At 36.4% G+C, this 21,148-nt stretch overlaps 2 protein-coding genes and 1 long non-coding RNA gene across 6 annotated transcripts in view; 2 read left to right on the top strand and 1 right to left on the bottom strand.

Annotated features, from left to right (window-relative positions):
* Positions 1-21,148, top strand: part of LOC122710717 (serine/threonine-protein kinase N) — a 33,265-nt gene that overhangs the window by 6,800 nt on the left and 5,317 nt on the right. For all 4 annotated transcript variants that reach the window (XM_043928754.1, XM_043928755.1, XM_043928753.1 and 1 more), the window contains exons 4-6: positions 12,871-12,974; positions 14,592-14,799; positions 15,978-16,132. In XM_043928754.1, coding sequence (XP_043784689.1) covers positions 12,871-12,974; positions 14,592-14,799; positions 15,978-16,132 — 467 coding nt within the window. The remainder of the gene's footprint in view (positions 1-12,870; positions 12,975-14,591; positions 14,800-15,977; positions 16,133-21,148) is intronic.
* On the bottom strand, positions 1,227-18,688 carry LOC122710719. Its single transcript, XR_006345986.1, has 3 exons — positions 18,588-18,688; positions 2,338-2,549; positions 1,227-1,837 (listed from the first exon to the last, which is right to left on the bottom strand). It is a non-coding gene; the product is annotated as an uncharacterized LOC122710719 (long non-coding RNA).
* Positions 16,731-21,076, top strand: LOC122710718. Its single transcript, XM_043928756.1, has 2 exons — positions 16,731-19,360; positions 19,678-21,076. The coding sequence occupies exons 1-2, from the start codon at positions 18,479-18,481 to the stop codon at positions 21,022-21,024; spliced, it is 2,229 nt and encodes a 742-aa protein (XP_043784691.1). The 5' UTR covers positions 16,731-18,478; the 3' UTR covers positions 21,025-21,076.

The raw sequence follows: 21,148 nt of genomic DNA, 5'->3' as shown, positions 1-21,148 counted from the left end.
CGGTTTTTAGATTTTTATTTTTATGTTCTCTCGTAAAGTCGAGTCGAAGCGTAACCATGACTTCTTTTCGACATATCAATTAATATTTTTGCTTATTCGCGAATAACTTATCGATACATCGGACTTAATGGCGAGTATTCCGGTATGTATCCCTTCTGCTGTACGCTAACGACCGCTCTCTTTATCTCTTTTTCTGTGTCGTTAACGAGCAGCCACTTAATAAGTCCACCCGCTAACGAGTCGTCGAGACGTCTTCGCTTTATAAAGTCCAACCGTGCATGCGAGCTACTGCTTTATTACGGGCCTGGCAAATCGAGCATGTCCAACTATCTGGAGCCATAACCGTTTCGCTTAGCGATCGTTTCATCGAGGATCCAGCGATCGATGGCCCGATAAACGCTCGTTGAAATATGACTCGATGGAAAATAGGCATCCATTATTTTTTTCATAATAAAATATAAAGAAAAATTTACGATCCTCTTCAGTAAAACGTACACGATATTGTACTAAGAGATATATTATGAACAATGAACAAACGAAATACGAATGGTATTAAATACGGGAAATTGATATATTTGCGGTTAAATTTTTTTGTTTCGAGAGAAAAAATGGCATCTCGGCCGAGAATAAAATTCAATTTACTCGCTTAAGCGCGAATTAATTGTTTACGCTATGAGTCATGGCTGGACTTTGAAACGTATTAACGTCTGGAAATTTTTGAGAAATTATAGAGTTGCAACGATATTTTATACCGGAAATAGTGCTCTCCTGGCATTTCCAGTCAGCGTGGCTGGTCATTTCCCTCGCTTGGAATATTCTCTGGCGCGTATGTACTAGCTGTGCAGTCGGTGGACATAAATTAGGAACGATTAACTGCGATCCTCGTAATCAGGGGTCGTGGTACTCTGAATAGTCACCGGCGTAGCGTCAAATTTCAACTCTATCGTGCAATGCGTGATTGCGATCAATGCACTGTCCTATCTATTATTACAATCTAGCGAATCAATTTATTTCTTAGAAATTGAACGATTCGCGATATGATACATTCTTTTGGTTCATTCGTCACACGAAAAATTTATTTATTTTTTATCAATTCTACTATATATTTTAATATTGTCAGAATCTTTTACGTACTAAATTTTACGACTATTTGTCATTTCATTAATTAATTAAATTACAGTATTACCATTGTTATTTTAATTAATAAAATTTTAACTTTTATCTTTTTTTTTAAATATAATTATCATTCTACCTTTAGATATCAAGATTAATTTTTCTTACATGCGAAAATATTGTTTTACATCATATTTATTAGCATTAGCTCTATGTTATCTGATTCGAATGCGATCGAATTATAAACGAAATGCGTGCTTTTTATTCTTGCTCGAGGGCAAATTGACTCCACCCTATTCAATTACATAACCGCTGTTTTCACCCCGGCTGTGAAGGGTTAAAGTGAACGGCACGGGACGGTACGAGGCGTATGTACGAAATTGGTAGTGCTCATCGGTCGACCTTGAAAAGACTAGTTACGCCACTGGGTGGCAGTTGGTTATCGGTGCCGCTTCGTGACGCGCCCGAGGCTTTCGTACGTATGTTCACTTATTCGCTTCGAAGCTCCGCGAATCTTGTGCTCTCTTTGAATTGATGGTAAGTGGTAACGTCTATTTATGGACCCATGGACCCAGACGCTCTCTATCCACTCCAGTTAAGTCAGTCATTCGTGCATTCTGGGGACTTTAGCAACCTGCCTCCGGGCCATCTCATTCAACTCCCTCTTCGAAGGGTTAGAATCCATTCAAAATAGTCCATAATGCAATTTTGAATATCGTTATACCTATTAAAAATAATTGGTTTTCAGATGGAACAACTTCTCTTCGAAACTATCCTTTGTTATGTAATGGAATTACAGTAATGCTTGCTTAATTGCTCGTGGAAAAATTAGTGGATAAAATAATTTTTTGGAATATTTGATTCCAATCTTGTAATCTTATTGCTGTATATTAGATTGATTGTAATGTGTATAATTACAAGCTTGGTAATGATCAATATATTTTCCTATTTATCATTTATTTATCATTCTTTCTTTCAGATCAATCACTTATTATCAATGAATCAGACAATTTAAAAATCAAGTTTTCTCAAATTTTCCTTTCTAGGAAAATTGTGCTACAATCTGTTCCCTTTCTCAACATTATTCTACTGTTATCAATAAACAACGAGAGCATACGAATTTATTAATTAATTTCTAATATCTATTAATTTCTATTAATTTAGAATAAGATGATATCGTGTGAATGATGAGACGATGCCACGGATTCAGGAGAAAGTACTTACATATTCCCTCCTTTTCCTCCGGCAAATGAACGCCGCGAGGGAAACAACGTATCTCTCGTTCACTTTCCAGTTCTTTCGAGTTCTCGCTGCGTGCGTGTAAGGCTTGTTCTACACTGGCGGATAATCGCCTGCGGACAATCCGCGGATTATGAAAGATAAAATATGAATCTTCAGACAGTCCCATTATTAGCCTGTATTTTAATGGTGGTATCCTAGAAGAGAGAAAGTGGATATGCATTATTTATGTCTGACGTCACAAGTTGTAAAAATCTTGATAGTAAAAAGATTATTACGTAAAACGTAAGTTAAGTTAACCTATATCAAATTACACGACGCCACATATATGTGTACAGAATTAATCAAATTAGAAATGCAATTCGAAACAACTTGCTTACCCGATTCGATAATTCGATTATTGTTGAAATTTTTAATCAAACCAATCGTACCTTCATACTACGATGAACAATTTTCGTATATTCATAATTTTGATATTTTTTTGTTTTTTTAATGTTTCGATCTATTTCTGAAACTTTCATTCGATAATAAATGAATTCGCATGATTCAATAACACTGTGAATGAGTTGTCCGTAAATTAATGTAAATGCCTCTTAATGTCCTCGTAACAGACCGAGAAAATTCTTTTAAAACGTTACACATACGTACACATGCTGCATACATACATACATACATACATACATACGCATCGAGGAACGTATCGAGTTTCCACCAAGTTTACATGAAGAAACTTTTGATCGAAGGATCAGATGAATCGAAAATAGAGAGTTACTTTTGATTGAACGATCAGTTTGTTCGGTTCCGTGTACTCATCAATATCGACCAACAATCGAACCAACTTTTCCCATCCTTCAATCGCACGTATAACCTATTCGTCTATTTTTGCTCGATCGATCAAAGTTTGCCTAATGCAAACGCGGCTTTACGTTCTCGAGAGGCGATCAGAGCGGAGTACCGTTGCGCACGCGTATTTAGCCTGCGGCCCTTGCCCGCCTCGATGTGGATCGAGATCGCGTTTCAGCCGAACCGAGGCGAACCCACGCTTTCGCATTCCATACGCTGTCGCGTATCGAGAAGGCCCTCAGGCCCTCTCCCCGCTCCCCTTTATCCCTTTCGAGACCTACCTACCTACCTGCTTCCCCACCGAGCGGTCAAAAGCGAAATCCCGCGACAATTCGCGTTAGAGACTCGCGATGAATTCGATAATGAATAAATGGAGATGTATATATATATATATATATATATATATAAGCGAAACGAATGAATTGTAAGTGTGCTACGTCGATTCTCTTTCGCTCCTCGCTCGTCTCGAAAATTACGATCATTTCGTTGTTCAGCGTGTATTTATCGAAATGACGGTCAATTCAGCGCGGTTTCCTTTCTTCCTGTCTGTTGCATCATGCACGGATTGTTTTTTTGTACTCGGTTGGAGAGATGGTTGGATTTCGTTGTCTTTGAAATTTTTTTTTCGGTATTATTTGATAAATAAAAGCAAATTTAGAAATATATATATAGGAATATATTGATTCAAAAGTTATCTAATTCATCTTTATTCGTTGAATATCAATTAAAAAACCTGATCTACTTCAGTTTTATTTATCGATGCTATCGAATGCTATCGGAAAATATAGTAAATTTAAAGAAAAAAGAATAGTCTAATATTATCAAGTTGATCTTATCCAACTGATAACTTTCAATGTTTTCTATAATACCAATAACTTAGCTTGATCTAACCTTACTTAATCTAAGCTAATTTAAATACATCAAAAATATCAAATTTCAAATACTTTTGGATCAATGGGTTACATACGAACTCAAAACTAGTATCTATCATTTATATCAATATATTTATACGCATTCATCGATTACTAATTAGAATAGAAAAAAATATTTTTTATCCCGAAATCTAACTTATATATTCGAGCACACGAACACAATTTTCCGATCGATCATTCCAAACGAAGATCATGTTGTATGAACGAAATAGCAAATCGGCAAAGGCATGTTTTACGCGATATAAACGTACGTAGCGCAATTTGTAGCGTGAGAAGTAATTGGCGCACGATTCTCGAGAGTCGAGTTTGTAAATTTCACTCGTCGGGTCATTGTTTCCGATCTAGCTCGAGATATACGTCAGTTTGTAAAATAACCACGCGTAAAAGATTGTCGTTTTATCCACGTAAACTGTTACGCCTCTTTCTCGCCAACCGTTATCGTTCCTCGCGCGACATTTGCTCGAGTTCGCGGACTGCTTCTAAATAAACGGGACGCCATTACATAATTCTCGCGTTCCGTAACGCGAATCACGTTGCCACCGCGCACGCATCGAGAGTTGTGACTATCGATATCGTTATCGATAAATATCGATAATGGATAAAAATAACTGGAATTTCAATTTTTTCCCCTATTCAAAGTTAGTTACAATATGTTAGAAGACGTTATCTTAACGATACATCTTAATACGGAGATTTTTTTTTTAACGATATTTCATTTTATTTTCGATATATATTTAAAAATATCGTTCGTAATATATCGATAACGCGAATAGAAATGATCAAAATAAAATTTACAATATATAATTTTCCAATAAAGTTTATCTATCTTTATTATAGGTAAAGCTTTTTTACGCGTCTTAATAATAAGTTGGAAGGAGAAAAAAATAAAAATTCTATATTATCGATATATCGATAATCACAATTCTAATCGAGAGTTTGCGGATCTCAACGTGATTCATCGATCACCGGTTGTCGAGAAATTTTTCTCTCTCGAGAATTCTGTTGATGCTCGCGAAAAATCCTGTTATCCTTTCACCGGGTGGTTTATAAACCGAGACCAGCGCGAACTTTATCGCATGCGGAGAGTCGGTTTTATGTTCGAGTCTCGAGGTTTGGCGTTCGCCCGGCGTGTCCTATTTTTGTCTCGTGTCTTAATTCTCCTTGTACACCGGATATTACGCAATTTTTTTTTTTTACGAAATCAGGAAATTATCGAAGATATTTTTTACCTTGTATGGGATTTTATTAGATTTTTGCGTGCGAAAATGACCGATCTCGATAAATTTTCTAAAAAAAAAAATATGGGGTTAGCGAGTAAACGTGATTAAGTAGGTTAAGTATTCGTTGTACGTCAATTTTGTCCTTGATATTATACATATTATATATATTACAATTATATTACATATTATATATTACATATATTACATATTATATATACATATAATTATATATTATAATTAATTATATTATAATTATATTATAATTATAATATATAATATATAATTATATTATAATTACATATATTACAATTATATTACATATATATATTACATATTATATATATTACAATTTGAATACCATATTTTATTGTAAAAATGCAAATTATGCGTTACAATCTTTGATATACAATTTAGGCATTTTTTCTTATACAAATTTAAGGATTCAACGATAAATAACATTGAAATACTTAAAAGTGTTACATCGAAACGATATTGATGTGAAAAATTCGATAAATATAAAATCTTTGTATAAATGGGACAATCGCAGAAATGTAAAAAGCTAGAAAAATTGAAAAGCCTCGACAAATTTCAAAGATTGTCAATTGTGTACTTGATATAACTTGAGACGTAACAATTCGAATCACGAGTGTTTAAAAATAGTGAGTTATCAAGTTTCTCCCCGGTGGTCTTGATAAATGAAACAACCTAATACTTGGTAACTTAACTATTACCTTATCTGTGTATCCATTTCCTCGTAAATACCCGTGTGATTTAAATGTCTCGCGCATCCCGGCTATGCGCACGCGCGTTTCGCGTCATTGCGTGAAAATACGGTAAAAAAGAAAAGTCAAAAAATAATGGATAAAATTTTATGAGTCACGAATTACAAAAGTCTCGTAACACGTCAACGTGTATCGACTCGGCTATTGGCGTGTAACGCTCGCAAGAATGAATCGTTTCTGCGAGATTACAGGCTACGCGTGACGCCCACGCACGGTGAATGAGAGAAAACGGGCCCATAGATTTGACTGATATAGCCTGTTGTTCCATCAACCTTATCAAAAGCGCCCTCGGTGAAACTATTTTACGACACTTTCCACGGTTCCCGGGAACGGTATAACGCGCGTATAATAATTTATAAGAGCGAGGCGTGCGTTAGTACAGTTAGGCCCAAAAGTAATTCCCAAGAAATTCGTTTAAAAAAGTAAGAGATTAAATTATACCCAAGTGCAACGACGACGAATGATGCGACAATGTAATGTATTAACGTATTATTACATTCCTGAAACATCATTTTGAACGACGTCTAGATTCTATATGGATTGAATAAGAATAAGTTAAGTTGACATTAAGTTTGCAAAATTTATCTGTATAATTAAAACAAAATGACAAGTTCCAAGAAAATTAGCAATGTCAGGAAAATTAAAATCCATTCTTTTTATCAATATTTTATTCAACTTGTTTGTCGATTTACAGACACGCGTGTTTCTTCTCGAATCATTATCAATTTTAGAGATGCTAAGTATGAAACATTGGGGAATACTTTTGGGATCAACTGTAAGCTGGGGCTACCGCTTTCCTGCTATCGTAAACTCGTCAAGAAAATCATTCGCGGTCGCAAATAAGCGTTGCGATTTATATCACTTAATTGACGGCTAGTATGAGATTTTAGTAGATTTGCCGACTGTGGGGAAGGAGAAGGGAGAGCTTTTTAAATGGAACATTTTACAACAAACCGGTCGAGTAATTTTCTCGTTCCGCGCAAACGGTAGCAAAGTCCCCTATGCTAATAACTTAAATATTACGCTACGGTTAAACAGTTTGCTAACAATTATCCTCGGTTCAAATTACTTTTTTTTTTTTTTTTTTTTTGCCTTTCATTGATCGAATTACAATCTAATTGATATTTCTGAGAATCCAAAAAATAAAAATCTGAAATTTTATTTAGAATCGTCTAGGGTTTTTTTTTCTAACTTTAAAAGAATGGAGTCTCGAAAATCACCTCGAGATTGTATTGGTGTGCGAAATTTGCATAGATCTTGAAATATTGCGAAATGTTTCTGTTGGATGAAACTAGAAGAATAAAAGTGGAAGGTAATGCACAAGTTTTCGAATTTTCATTTCCATTTCTTTTTTTGAAATTTCCTAAAATTTGCCTCGATTTTCAAAATATTGCAAAACATTTTCAGAAAAAATTTACATTCCTTCAATCATATATATATATATATATATTAAAAGAGGAAAAAATTGATTTACCTTCCCTTTAAATCATTTTCCCAGAACGAGAGAATTTCTTTCCATCGACAGCGCACAATGGTTGAGCAATTGGTTCAAGCCAATTAATAACGTATTCTATCGCAAGTTCCCCGGCAAGTTGACGCAAGTGATTGTTACGCGACAGGATATCTGGCTTTACCTGCACGTCCCTCTTATCCTGTGATTTCTTTTTTCATACCAAGTTCGCGCTTAACTTCGATCCATGCTTAATTATTTTAATTTCAATTCCGTAATAAGGATGTTTGGAAGGGGGGCATCCCCTTTCACGAATCACATGCAGAATTGCTCCTTATAGTATTAATACGCGCCATAGGAAGTAATGGCAAGTACCTCCCTCCAGGTTACGGTTTATGAGCACACGTCTGTGAATCGGTCGGATACGTGGAAAGAAATCATGAATGGGCGACAAGCGGGAGAGTCACTCGAGCGAGCGAGCATTACAGAAGAGGAAATCGCGTTGCGGTGTATCGCAAGTTAAATCGTCGATTACAATTTTTAATTATTTCGAGCAGAGCGTTTTATTTATTTATTTATTTATTTTCTTCTTTTCTCTCCATTCGATATCCTGTTTGATTTCTCTCTAATATTATTAACTCGTTGTATGCTCGTTACTTTTATCGCAGTTTTTAAATTGAGCATTAAGAGCGAAGAAAAAAACGTATTCCTCGTGCAATTGAATTTGTTTCGCCGGTAATGGTTTATTAATATTGTTCGAACGTAAACGAGCTCGGGACGAATTTTTTTTTTTCGTTGTAAAATTTCTTCTGGGAATTATTTTATTTTGGTTGATGGAAAGTCGGTGAGAATGTGGGGAAAGATGGTTAAAAGTAAATTTTCGTTCCTTCGGAACACAAGTGATTCTGAAAAATGTTATTAGAGTGGAAATACATTCGAGAGTTATTTAATGGTTGATGGAAAATTGATCTGCAATTTCTTAGTAGTTATATTTGTTTTAGTTTATTATTTTATATTTGTTTAATTATTCGAGTTCGTGGTATTTTACCTCGAATTCGTTACGATAAATTAATATATGTAATAAAAAAAATTAAAAAAGTTAAGTTAAGAAAATTTTATTTTTATAATTAATAGAAAATATTTTTTTAGTAGGAAGTAATCTTTAAGCACGAGGATTTTGGAAATGGTAGGACCAGGATGCGAATATATTTTGGAATAAAAAATTATTTGTGACTAGAAAATCTAGGGTTCCCTAGCGAAAATTACTTTCACAATTTTCGCTTCGCATTTTGAGACATAACGATTTTGAAAATGCCAATAATTATTTAGTAGCAGAGAAAAAATCACTTGCAAAATATAGAGTTCCCTAGCAAAAAAAATATTCCATCGATGCGAAAATAAGATTGAGATGCATTCGAGAATAAAATTGTAAAGAGTTTTTCCTTTCAATAGTTCCATTCTACGTTGAGAATGAAAATGACTTTTCTTATTATTATTATTCCAGTCCCTACAGTACATTCCCATCAACAACCGAGGCGAACCCTTTGCGACAACCTCTTCCTTCCGCCATCCTCGCGTGGAACGAGCTCGATACGATGGAATCGGTCGAGCCTAACTGATTCTCAGCGGCGAACCTACTCTCGTATGCATTCCCATGCTCGATATCCTTATTTTCCTCTCTTTCTCTCTGTCCCGCTCCGTGGCTCGCCTTATTCGGACATGTCAAGCTAACCTCCTCCCCCTCCCCCTCCTCCTCCACCTCGTGCACCGACGAGTTACAAGTGCGCCTCGTGCATAGGCGTCGTGCGCGCGCCTCTTTACGTTGCCTCTTTGTCGGCGGTGGACGAGAGGAGAGTTTCTGCTTCACGTCGTTATACCGTTGTTTTCCGTGCGGCTGGCCGAGTCCACGCGAGCGCTTAAATATCGGTGGTAAAACCCTTCACGGTCCGTTTCCCTCCTCGAGAAACGAATCCTCGAGCGAGGAGGAGATAATGATGGTGGTGGTGGTGGTGGTAATCCTTTGGACGCATGCGTGAACAGTAGCCTCGACGATACACGAAAGTGACGTACGATGTAATATTTTTCCAAACTGGTTTCGAGTCGAGTCGAATCAAAATTTTCTTGCACGCGTTTTTTGCGAATTATAGTTTCGAATTGAAACTGGCTTTATATATAACTTTCTCCGATCCATTCCCGTTATTAATCGTTATTCACCTCTCTCAAAATTTCATCAATCCTGTTGAATCGAATTCGAATATATCTCGTATAGACGGACAAGTTTTGGCACGAGGGAGAAGCGTAAGGATTCTTAAGGTATCCGCGAATCGGTCTAATAGAAGGTGAAACGGTGGAAGAGTCGGTGTTCGGGACAATGGAGGCATCGAGGAGGTACGCGAAACCATGTCATTAGCGCAGCACCAGAACACGTGCCCCATTATACTCGGTCTCTGCCGACCGAGGGTCGCTCGACAAAGGCTTTCCTTGTTTCCACAGTGCAAAACTTTCCGCCGCTCCTCCCTCCCTCCCTTTCCCCTCGTCTTTTTTCCATCTCCTTTCCAGTAGGAAAACAATGAATGGAATTATTGACGCGTGCAACTTTCGAAAAACGCAGAGATACACGCGAAAACGAGCTTTTTCCTCTTTCTGCGTTCGCCGACGGGGAGGAGGGGGGGGCGGGAGAAGGGGAAGAGGAGAGGGGAGGGGAGAGATGTTGCTATCTTTTTCAACGGAGCTCCAGGGTGCAATGCACGCGAGCAACAAACCCCCTTTCAAGAGAGATACAGAGGAGAGAGAAACCGGTGTACTCATCGCGCCTTTTCACGCGTGCATAATTCGCTTGCACGCGTCCAATGGAGGCATCATCTCGTACAAGGGGGCGAGAATATCGTATTTTTATATTCGCTACTCGATAATAAATTAGATTAGATTATGGATTATCGATATCGCGTTCGATCGAAAGAATTTGATATTTCGTTCGGGGCTTTGTGTCGCGATGAATCGATCGAAATTTTCAAAAAAAAAAAGTCTCAAAAATTTTTCTACGAAAAAAATCGATGAAAAACGAAAGAGAGATTAAAAATAAGAAAATTTTAGACAGATTATTAGAATTGATAATTCTTTTGAAATTTTTTTTTGTAAATCAACAACTACGGCATGGAAAAAAATCTTTTATGGTGTGGTAATATCGAAACGCGTTTCGAAACGCGATATAATTTACGCAAGTCGAATTGATTACGGTAATTGTCCAAAGATATCCGGCCCGCGCGGAAACGTCGCTTATAATTCTGACACTCGTTCCTCTCAATGTTTCCGCGCTCCACCTAGCCTCCACGATCTACTTTTACGATCGCCAATTGCGCAACACACCGTGTCGTAGAAGTTTATTTAGACTGCGATTAATGTATATATAATAACCGTCTATAAAAGATCGATGCAAATTTATTTCAACGATAAATCGACGGTTTGTTCCACCTTAATGCCGATGGAACTGCCTTTGATGCGTATCTAAATATATTATATATATATAAATGAACTAGTAATGAATGTGACGTGTAATAAAAATAAATAACTATATCTAGTTATATATATTTCCATCTCGATAAAATAATGCAGGATAACGAGCTACTTAGAAGCTGATCAATTTTATTGTTTATTATCAAAAATCATTTGAATTCTGACCTCAAAAGTTAAGTATTTTTGAAAATTAATTTATAAGTGACTCGTATTAGATTATATAGAATTATATATAGATCTATAACATGTATTTAAATATGTACAGAGTTTTTAGATAGGCAATGATGGAACGATAGAAGATCGTAGAGATACAATTGTTCAAGTTATTTTTTTGATAGATTCGAATTGATGTTAATTAATCTACACGTCGTTTATCATACCGCGGATAATGAGCTACTTAAAAGCCAAGCTGACCAACTTTATTGTTTATTATCAGAAATCATTCGAATTTCTAACCTCAAAAGTTACATATTTTTGAAAATTAATTCATAAGTGACTCGTATTATAGTATATCGTAGTTTGACGTGTTATAGTTGATCGACTGGTATATCATAGATTGTGTATCTCAATTTTAACACTAGAATTATATATAGATCTACAACATGCATTTAAATATTCGCATTATTAAAACCAAAATTTTATCAAGAGTATCTGCAGATTCCTTATGCTTCCAATGAATATTACTTATTATTTACCAGAACTTAAGGAATAATTTATTTTAACAAAATTTCAACACGAAATTATCGAAAATACATATCTTCCGAATTTTTAATAATAAACTTTAAGAAGAATAATTATTTTACAAATCCCCTATTTCGAATTCCATTCCAAAAAAAACTAAATCAGAATTTTATTACTTTTTTAACTTCGAAAAAGAATCTCAAATCTCCTTTCCTTTCGTTTTACGGTCAACCGGCCGATGGGTGAAAACCGCGGCGATGGGAAATTGGCGAGCAAACGGACTCTCGTGCGCGCGAAACGAAACAAAGAAAAAGAGGAGTAGCGCTTTTTTCCTGCGCTCGCATTGTGCTTGGGAGTGCATTAAATACGTGGGAGTCCGCGGCACGGAGATATCTCTAGTAGGTTACAGGAAGTGGGATTCGAGTACCTTGCGATTTCACTATTGGACACTCGAGGCGCTTGCCTCGAGATGTAACGAGATGTACTGGTGCGAATTCACGCCCACGCTCTCCAACCGTTTATTCTCGCTCCGATCTGTTTTATTTCTTTTGTTTCTTAAATCGAAACGCTTCTATCCCTTGATCGTATTCGATTCTTAATTTCCATTTGTCCTCGAAATAAACGATGAATCTGATAATTGTTACAATTGATATATCTTCTCAAATTACATTTGAGAGTATGAAAATTGTTGAAAAAACATTTCTCAAAAGATTTATCATTAAATTTGTTGTTTCTAACTTGGTATTTGTGACTCGTATTATAACTATTTATATTTGCATTATTTTCGTGAAAGAAAATTGTTCTCAATTTTTAGAACTTTTCTCGGATCATACATGATGAATACAGTAAAATAGAATACAAAGAAACGAATTTGGGTGGGGGGGAAAAAAATAATTGAATTACCTTTTTCTCGAATGCTTTTTCGAAATGAGTTAAGATACTACATCTAATAAGATCAAAAGTACTTCTCTGAAGAATTAATTGATAAATTAAACGAAAATTTATTTTTTTTTCCATATATAATCGAAAAAAAAAAAAACATTTTTAGAGCGTATCGAGAAGGGGATTTTTACTTTCAATGCCTATTTTCGTTTCAGACACGCCTCTGTCACCAATGGGGCCGTCGTCGCCGAGTCAGGAGGGTCTATTCACGGATCTTCGCCTTTTGTCCTTGGAGAAGCAGCTCAATATCGAACTCAAGGTAGACATCGTTTCGAGAAAAATAGGGAGCGAAAACAAAAGGGGATGGATATAAATTCGATCGAGCATCGACCTCTTTTCCTCTCTTCGCTGAAAAAATTATAATTTTAAATTACAGATCGATTTAAATTAATCGTAAGATAAGATTTTAAATAGCAGTGAATAGCAGTATTGATGGGAATACTTGAAAAAAAAAAAAAACGAATATTATAATTATCGCTTATAATCGACACGATTATAACCTCGTATTTTAAAATTGCAGGGCTTATCCAATATCCACCGACCAGAATATCTTAATATCGTGCATAATGACAGCAGGAGGATATTTCCTATCGCGAATGATTACAGGGAGACATCACAGTAACAGTTCTCGTTGCGTGAATCAGCAGAATGAATCGTCAGGATTTTTCTCTCTCTCTCTCTCTCTCTTTCCTAAACTAAAGATAGCTTCTCGTTTCGTCATACGTTAATCGGAATAGCAAGCTTTGAACTTATTTTATTTCTTTATCTCTATCTATTTGTAACATCAATTTGATTGTAAACGGATTCGAGTCAAGAATAATATTGTTATTATTTAAATCTTTTGAATCTAGTTTAGTCTGATAAATTGTGGAAAAATAAGAATAAATTTTTTATCAACTTTGAAAGAGAAGATAGATAGATGGAGGAAAATTCTGCTAGTTTAAAAAAATATTTAATGTTTAAAAGAGTTAACGTAATAACCTTTGATATTCGGAATCGATTTCTTCGAATTGTTAATATTTTAAACTTTCGGTTGATAATGTATTTTGGTCAATGATAAACATTCATGCTAAGACCTCATTGCGTCGATTTCTGACTCACGACACCAAATCGAAAGCTAAAAAGAAGGAGAAGAGGAAGAAAAGACGAAAACATTTTAGATAATTTCAATAGAAAAAATTGTTTGGCATTCAGCCAAGCTTGGGAATGTCAACGAATTTTCAATGTCCACGCAATCGATATATATATATATATATATATATATATATATGTATAGAATCGTATCCCTACGTCATATTGCGCGATCAGTTTCATGTAATAGGTTTATCGAGCTGGTGAATACTTACAATGTTTAGAAAACGCGTAGTCGTTTATCAGATCTTGGCGTGAAAAGACAGCAGCAAGAATGCCGAAATTTTCCTTCAAAAAGGTGAACCATTCTCGATTTAGAGGAAAAACTATATTACTAGTAAATTGTAATATCACTGGAATTAAATATTTTTTTTAGTAACTTCATAGTGATGTAACTCTAGTGATACAAGTGAATCACAAGTGTCTTGATTTAAAGAGTATAAATAATATCGTTGAAACTATAAAAATAGTGATTTAGTTTTGCATCGAATTCAAGTGAAATAGATAAACGCTTTAAACGAATAATTTTTAATTTAAAAACCGAAAATTAAAAATTTTACAATATTATTAGGCAAAATTATAATGTTACTAGATGGATCACTGGAATTGGTATTGAATTCAAGTGAAACGGATGAATCATTAATCCAACTATAATCCCCTCAATTTAAAAACCATAAATTATATAATATCGTTGGATTATATTTTAACTCCATAGTGATTTGTCTTCCCTGTTGTGAAATTGCAGGTGAAACAGGGGGCGGAGAACATGATCCAGAGTTTGACGAGCGGAAGAGACAAAAAGTTGCTGCAGGAGGCTCAACAAATGCTCGACGATTCTCGCGCTAAAATCGAGTTCCTACGTATGCGAATAATGAAAGTGCGGCAAGCACGTCAACAACAACACGCGCGAGGCGATGCGCCACCGCCTAATGGCGAGACGACTAGCAATAAAGGTACAAAATTGTACCGTACCTTCGCCCGATATCGAGAATGTGTGAGAATTTTTAATTTAAGGCGAGGGATTATTCACCACGCAAGGACGTAATTATTGGCAATTAAGTTTCATCGTGTCGTGAATATATTTATAAGCGATACGAGTCGTCGTGACAGTCGTGTACAATGCATAGTTATATTATGTGGTATTACGCGATTTGATTGTGATAACTGGCCGAATATGGGCCACAGACCATGCGTGAAATATATAATGATAATTTAGATGGAAGTAATGAGTAATGTTTATGGAAATATTACACTTTCTCACGGTTGAGGAGCAACTTTTGCAACGTTTAAATTTGATAAATTTGATCTTTTTTGTTATTACTTTTTCATTACTTAATGCTTTAAGTTACCAGTGATTGCATAAATCTTGCGATGATCTCTCTTACGTGATTTCTTAAGATACATCATAGATATTGTATTTAATATTTTATATTATAATTATGTGCACGATTTTTTAATTATAATTTAAAAATGCTTGTGGCATCATTGATCGATTCTGTTAAATTTCACGTATTTTATTCTATTTTATAGAACGGATATAGATAAAAGAGTAGATATTGAATTAATCCATTGAATATCTCGTATAATATCTCTCATAATTCATTGATAATAGAACAATTATTAGATCATATAAATTGTAACAATGAACGTTATTTTAAAATAATTTGCTACTTGTATATCGTAAAAGCAGTAAATATTTACATATTTATATACATATTAGAAGTATAGTTAGTGAAATAAGTTATACTTTACGTAACTGCACATACACCTTTTATCTCATCGATTTGAAATTCATTACTCACTGAAAAAAAAAAAAAAAAAAAATAATATATACATATTGATATTATTTGAAGGACAGTCCATTCTCGCGTGACGCAAAAACAATCTTGCTTTCAATGTATAGATATCGAGTTATCACACTCTAGTTCTATTAAATCATCCATCCGTTCGGAATTTCCTATACTTTCACGTACTTTCAATTTTCATTCCCCATAAAGAAAAATCGTTCGAGCGAATATAAAACATTGTCACTCGACTCGCCGTGAGAATAATAATCGTTACATAACTCGTCCAATATATATATATATGTATGTATGTATGAAAACCATGATGGATAACTTTCTAATTACAGACAGGTACGAGCCTAGTTTGGAGTTAGCGTTGGAGGAAAGGGTGGAGGAGCTACGACATCGTTTACGAATCGAAGCCGCGGTTGTGGAAGGGGCTAAGAACGTGATACGTCTTTTACAAAGTGCCAAAGTCGCCGATAAGAAGGCCTTAACGGAGGTATGTATCATTTCCTGTTCAATACACGCGTTGATACGATGCCTGCGCCATATTGGAAATATATATATATATACACGTCGTGTAATGAAAAGCTTTTGTATCGTTTGTGTACACGTTGTACCCGGATACGCCGTCGAAAGAGAGCTATTGATAGGTATATTCTACTTAACAGACGCGTCGTCCCTTTGAAAGCCGCGTGTATCATTGTACAGCTTTCATACAGCCGCGCCAAGAATATTCATTCCCATCGCTTTCCATCTATAAAATCTCGTTCGAAGTCGGATGTACCGCGGAAATGAAATCCTGTTTCGTTTGAAAACGAAAGAATTGGATTCATTCGATAGATTAACTCAAAAAAGTAATGGAAAAAGGGATAAAAAACAAAATAAATAATATTCTCGTAAAAAACGAGAAAAATTGTATTATGGACCAAAATATATATAAAATATATAAATATATATAATAATATTATATTTTAATATAATAATTAATATAATATTATTAATTTATATATATATATATATATATATATAACCAAAATTCGTCATGAAGATTAATGATTGTTCGTAAAACGTGGACACGAAGCTCGTCATTCTGACGTAAGTACCATTGTGTCTACGTAAATCGAAACGAGAGAAACGAGAATTCGCCATATGGGTGACTTCGATATCTCGTGTATCGAAGTCGAGTGAACGCGTTCGACGTAAACGACTACGTCGAGTTTGAACGGGCAGTGGCGTATACGCCACCGGTTCTCGAAATAGAATTGCCTAATCCCCGCTACCCCATCGTCTTTCTATGACGCCTTTTCGGGTCGCGCTTAGTTACCACTTCTCGAGGGGAGAACCCAGTCGTAAGCAACGCGATAAACCAACGACATGTGCGCCAATCAACCGCGAACCGACCGCTCAACAAATGTCTGTATCAAGTACTCGGACATTCCTGGAGATATTCGTAGATAATTCACACTACCGCCAATAACAGTCACAAACTATGACCTGAATATACCGAAGACTGACACGATATTCCACCCAGAGTCGTACTACCGTTGGACGTCACTACTCTTCTGCGTACGATTCTGATACAACACATATTTCGAGAAGACTGACGTGTCTGTTCCGCGAGATATCGAAAGGAATACAGCTGTGAATGCGGGGAGAAAGCGATTTAAGAAAAAGCTCAAAAAAAAAAAAAAAAAACGAGTTCCTAGTTTTCAGAGAGAACGTCGAAAAGCTCTCTTCCGTGAAGCACTTTAAATTCCAAGGAATAGAGGATGGACTGACAGAAATAGAGGATGTTGCACGTTGAATAATTATACGTTCGTCCGGAGGCGAGAGCCACTTTACTTTGATCGAGTCTGTTTCGTTATTCGAGGAGTCGAATGAGATAAAGACAGGAGAAAACGTGCATTTATTCAGACTGGTTAATTGGATAGTATTTTTAAATTTTTTTTTTTTTTCTTTGGACGTTTTCGTTACGTCGACGTGGGTGACGTATCTGTCAGTAGAGGCTAATCTTATACAGCGAATGGTATTAAAAGTTTCATCTGGTTCCAGGTATATTTGGTACGACTGTACGTTGCTCCAAATTTATATTGTGCTAATTATACCTTGGGACGCTGCTCTAACGTATGGTTTGTCACCTTACGAGAAACGAGCAAACTCGATGGTAACTAAACTCGATATTCCAGATACATTTGTGCACTCCGATAAATTCAACTGAAAAGAAAAGTGCTCGTACAAGAGTGTGATAGTTAATTGATATTATTATTAAATAATTTTTTAAATAATTAATAAAAAGAAGCGCTTGGATCTTAAGAAAAGTGACTCCTCTACGATACAAGAGTCTATTTTATAATTTCGATACGTAATATCGATACGACAAGAGATTCTGAAATCGCTTGAACACAGTATAACACTGATGCTGAAAATAGATGACGGAGACGCAGTATCGCAGAATTGCCGTCTTTCCGCGAGTAACTATGTAATATATGTACGGATTTGTGAAATACTCTCCGAAAATATTTTCGTTCGCATCGAGGGCGTTCGATCAATTTTTATAACAAATTACGTAATAAAAAGTGGCCAACGGATCGTCAAATAGCTGAATGTAATAAAATTCAACGGAAACAAGTAGAATAGTGCTTCCATCTTTCGCGAAATCGATCGACCGTTCGAATGTGCAGCGGAACGACACTGAGAAAAGAACGACGACGGATTTTCTTCGCAAGGGAGGCGAAAAACAGTTCTGCGAATGGATCTTCGCAACGAAATCGATTAAACGCTCGGGACGATGATGTTTTGCGGTGGATAACAGCGTGGAGAAGGTTGAAAAAAAAGGTGCGACATGTACGGGCGTCAAGGCGATTCGAATAACACGCAACCACCATGGTCGGTGCGTGCAGAAGTTACGATTCGCCATAGTACACCGGTAACCTCGGAATCTAGTCAAGTACCTGTAGGTATATCTTCGACTGTCACGGATTCGGGCGGTGTTCGTATGATATATCGATGGAATACTACCAGTCAATCGTCTCCATCAACGCCGACAATTCCAGTCATCACGACTTCCGGACCATCCGTATCTTCTGGCTCGTTTGGCTTTCAGCGAGGAAACATATTGTTCACTTCGACACCACCACCAAAAACCGCACAAGGATCTTTCACGATTCCACGATCAGGACCGTCTGGAAATGATGAGCATACGCCATCTAGAGGACGTGGCGCGAACTTCTCGGATTCAGGCTACAACAGTGAGCGATTTTCACCTAATTCGTACTCTAGTTTGCCTGTTCGTCGACCTTCCCAACAATATAATCGTCGATGCAGGAGCACGTGCAGTATTGTACTGTCCGCTGTGGACAGTGCAGATGGTTCAAAGGGAGAAAACTACAGCAAAATAACCAGCAATGAAACTGTCAAACATTCGTATGACAATTCTTGGCGCCATCCCTCGGCGTATGTTTTCTCGCGGCAGCAATTCACCACAGTACCAGAAGTTTGCGAGGACTGCCCGGAAGATGGCGCTTCCAGTGCACATGGAACGCATTTTTGCAGTAGCGTAAAAGAGGAAGTTACAACAAAATCGACCACGATCAGCAAAGATGCATCTTCGCAAACGACGGATATAGAATCCCGAGAATTTTCGTCGATAGTCGCTGATAAAAACAAAGTGAGAAGGAGAGCTGCTACTGGTCTCCGTTCATTGGACGAGCAGAAGAAAAAGAAGGTAAATTGTTTTCTTTAGTTTACAATAAATCTTAATCGAAAGTTCTTAATTCTAAATTCTATATAGTAAGTTGTTAAAATTCAGCCAGAGACTTACAAAAGATAATTCTTCAAATCTACAGAAGATAGTATTTATTGTTTATCTTCATTATCAACTAATTCCGTTCAAATAACTGTAATCATGTAAAAACTAGGAATATGATGACCTTTTTCATTGATCGATCCTAAATTTTTCGACTTAAGATGTATTGTAGATCGACTAAATTTTATTTCTATGCGATAAATGAACAATTTTATATCGGAAATATCTGATTTTAGCCAGAAAGTCGATCGCCAACCACAGCTTCAGAGACCACAAGCATCGGTCCTTCAGCGGAATCGGAAAAGTCTGATTCCTCGACGAAAGATGACAGTGCGAAGAAGAAATCACGAACCGTGCATATCGACGTGTATTGCACCGGGTCTGATGACGACGAGAATGTCGATACATCGAGTGAAAACGAATGCGAAACTCCTATGACCGTGTTCGAAAATCCAGACGTGAAAGTGACACATACTCAGGTAGGGAGTAACGTTTTGCCCAGGGGATTTCAAGATGACAAGGCTTTTCTGAAACGTGCCACGGAACGACGATGTGACAGCTTTAAACACGCACCGATGAGAATGCCCTCTATAGCCAGTTCAAAAGGTTACGATAGTGACGATGTTTTCAGCTCACTTTATCCTTCGCAATTTAGTTCTTACAGTGCTTTAAGAGATCCTGATTCGGTGCCTTGGTCTGCTGCGTCTTCCAATGTGGGTATTCCATTCGATTATGATTCGACTATTGCTACCTCGGCCAAAGATACATTGTCTGACATAGAATCTTTGATAAACACTAAAACAGACTTAACCCGTTGTGATAGTTTCGAGTATGCTAGTAGCACCGATCGTGAAAGGATACGCAAAATGGAGGAAATATGGGCCAAGGCAGAGGACAAAGAGAAGCATTGGCGTTCACCGCAAGTCGAGCGTAAATATTTGTTACGGAATCGAAAGATGAGAGAATATTTAAAAAAACACGAGGTAGGATGGTCGTCGGGTGACAGTGACGAGGAATCTGATGAGAGCGGTGCCATTGGGTGGAGTTTTATGTCTGGCGAGGAAAATCAAGAAGGAATTAAAAAAACTTCGTCCTTTCGAAGAGCGAGTAAATCTATCGCTGAAGATGGGGAAAGGAACGCATGTATAATGGAAAAAGAACTTTCGAAGCAAAAGAATTCGCAACAGTATCATTCTGATTCCACGCATAGCGACAGTATTCCACATATGTATACTTTTCGTGATCAAATCGGCTTATTCGGTTCCAAGACTCCTTCCCCTCTTCCATCAAAAGTACCTTCGAGAGTTACTTCTCCATTTATGACGTCTCAGGGTGAAAGAACCGACCATATTTTGAAAGCCTCTATATTCGGTGCAGTGGTGAACGCATTTCGAAAGCCAGGCCATCATATAGGACCTTCCAAGAATCCTTCGTGTTCCTGCGAGCATTGTCAAAGATATTTCGAGGAATTGAATTCACGAGAACGTTCGCGTTCTATAAGCGATTTCGAACGACAAATGGGATTTCGTTTAAAGAATGAAAAAAGGATATTTCGTCCGATCCCGAAAAATGACAATTCTTAAGACTTGATATTTCATTAATATGTTTTTGAAGGTTTTTTTTTTTTTTTTTTTTTTTTTTTTTTTTTTTTTTTTTTTAAATAATAGTATATATTTTATGTTTCACGATGAAAATTCATTGAAACTA

This window comes from Apis laboriosa, unplaced genomic scaffold, assembly GCF_014066325.1.
Source record: "Apis laboriosa isolate Shangri-la unplaced genomic scaffold, ASM1406632v1 scaffold14_cov150, whole genome shotgun sequence".
Lineage (NCBI taxonomy): Eukaryota > Metazoa > Arthropoda > Insecta > Hymenoptera > Apidae > Apis > Apis laboriosa.
The sequence above is the reverse complement of the archived record's forward strand: the minus strand, read 5'-3'. Positions and strand labels throughout refer to the sequence as shown.

Excerpts from the sequence above, each read along its gene's own strand:
- LOC122710718 (XM_043928756.1), top strand. The coding sequence starts at position 18,479 with ATGTACGGGCGTCAAGGCGATTCGAATAACACGCAACCACCATGGTCG. Across the intron at positions 19,361-19,677 it reads ACGAGCAGAAGAAAAAGAAG|CCAGAAAGTCGATCGCCAAC; the intron begins GTAAATTGTTTT and ends ATCTGATTTTAG.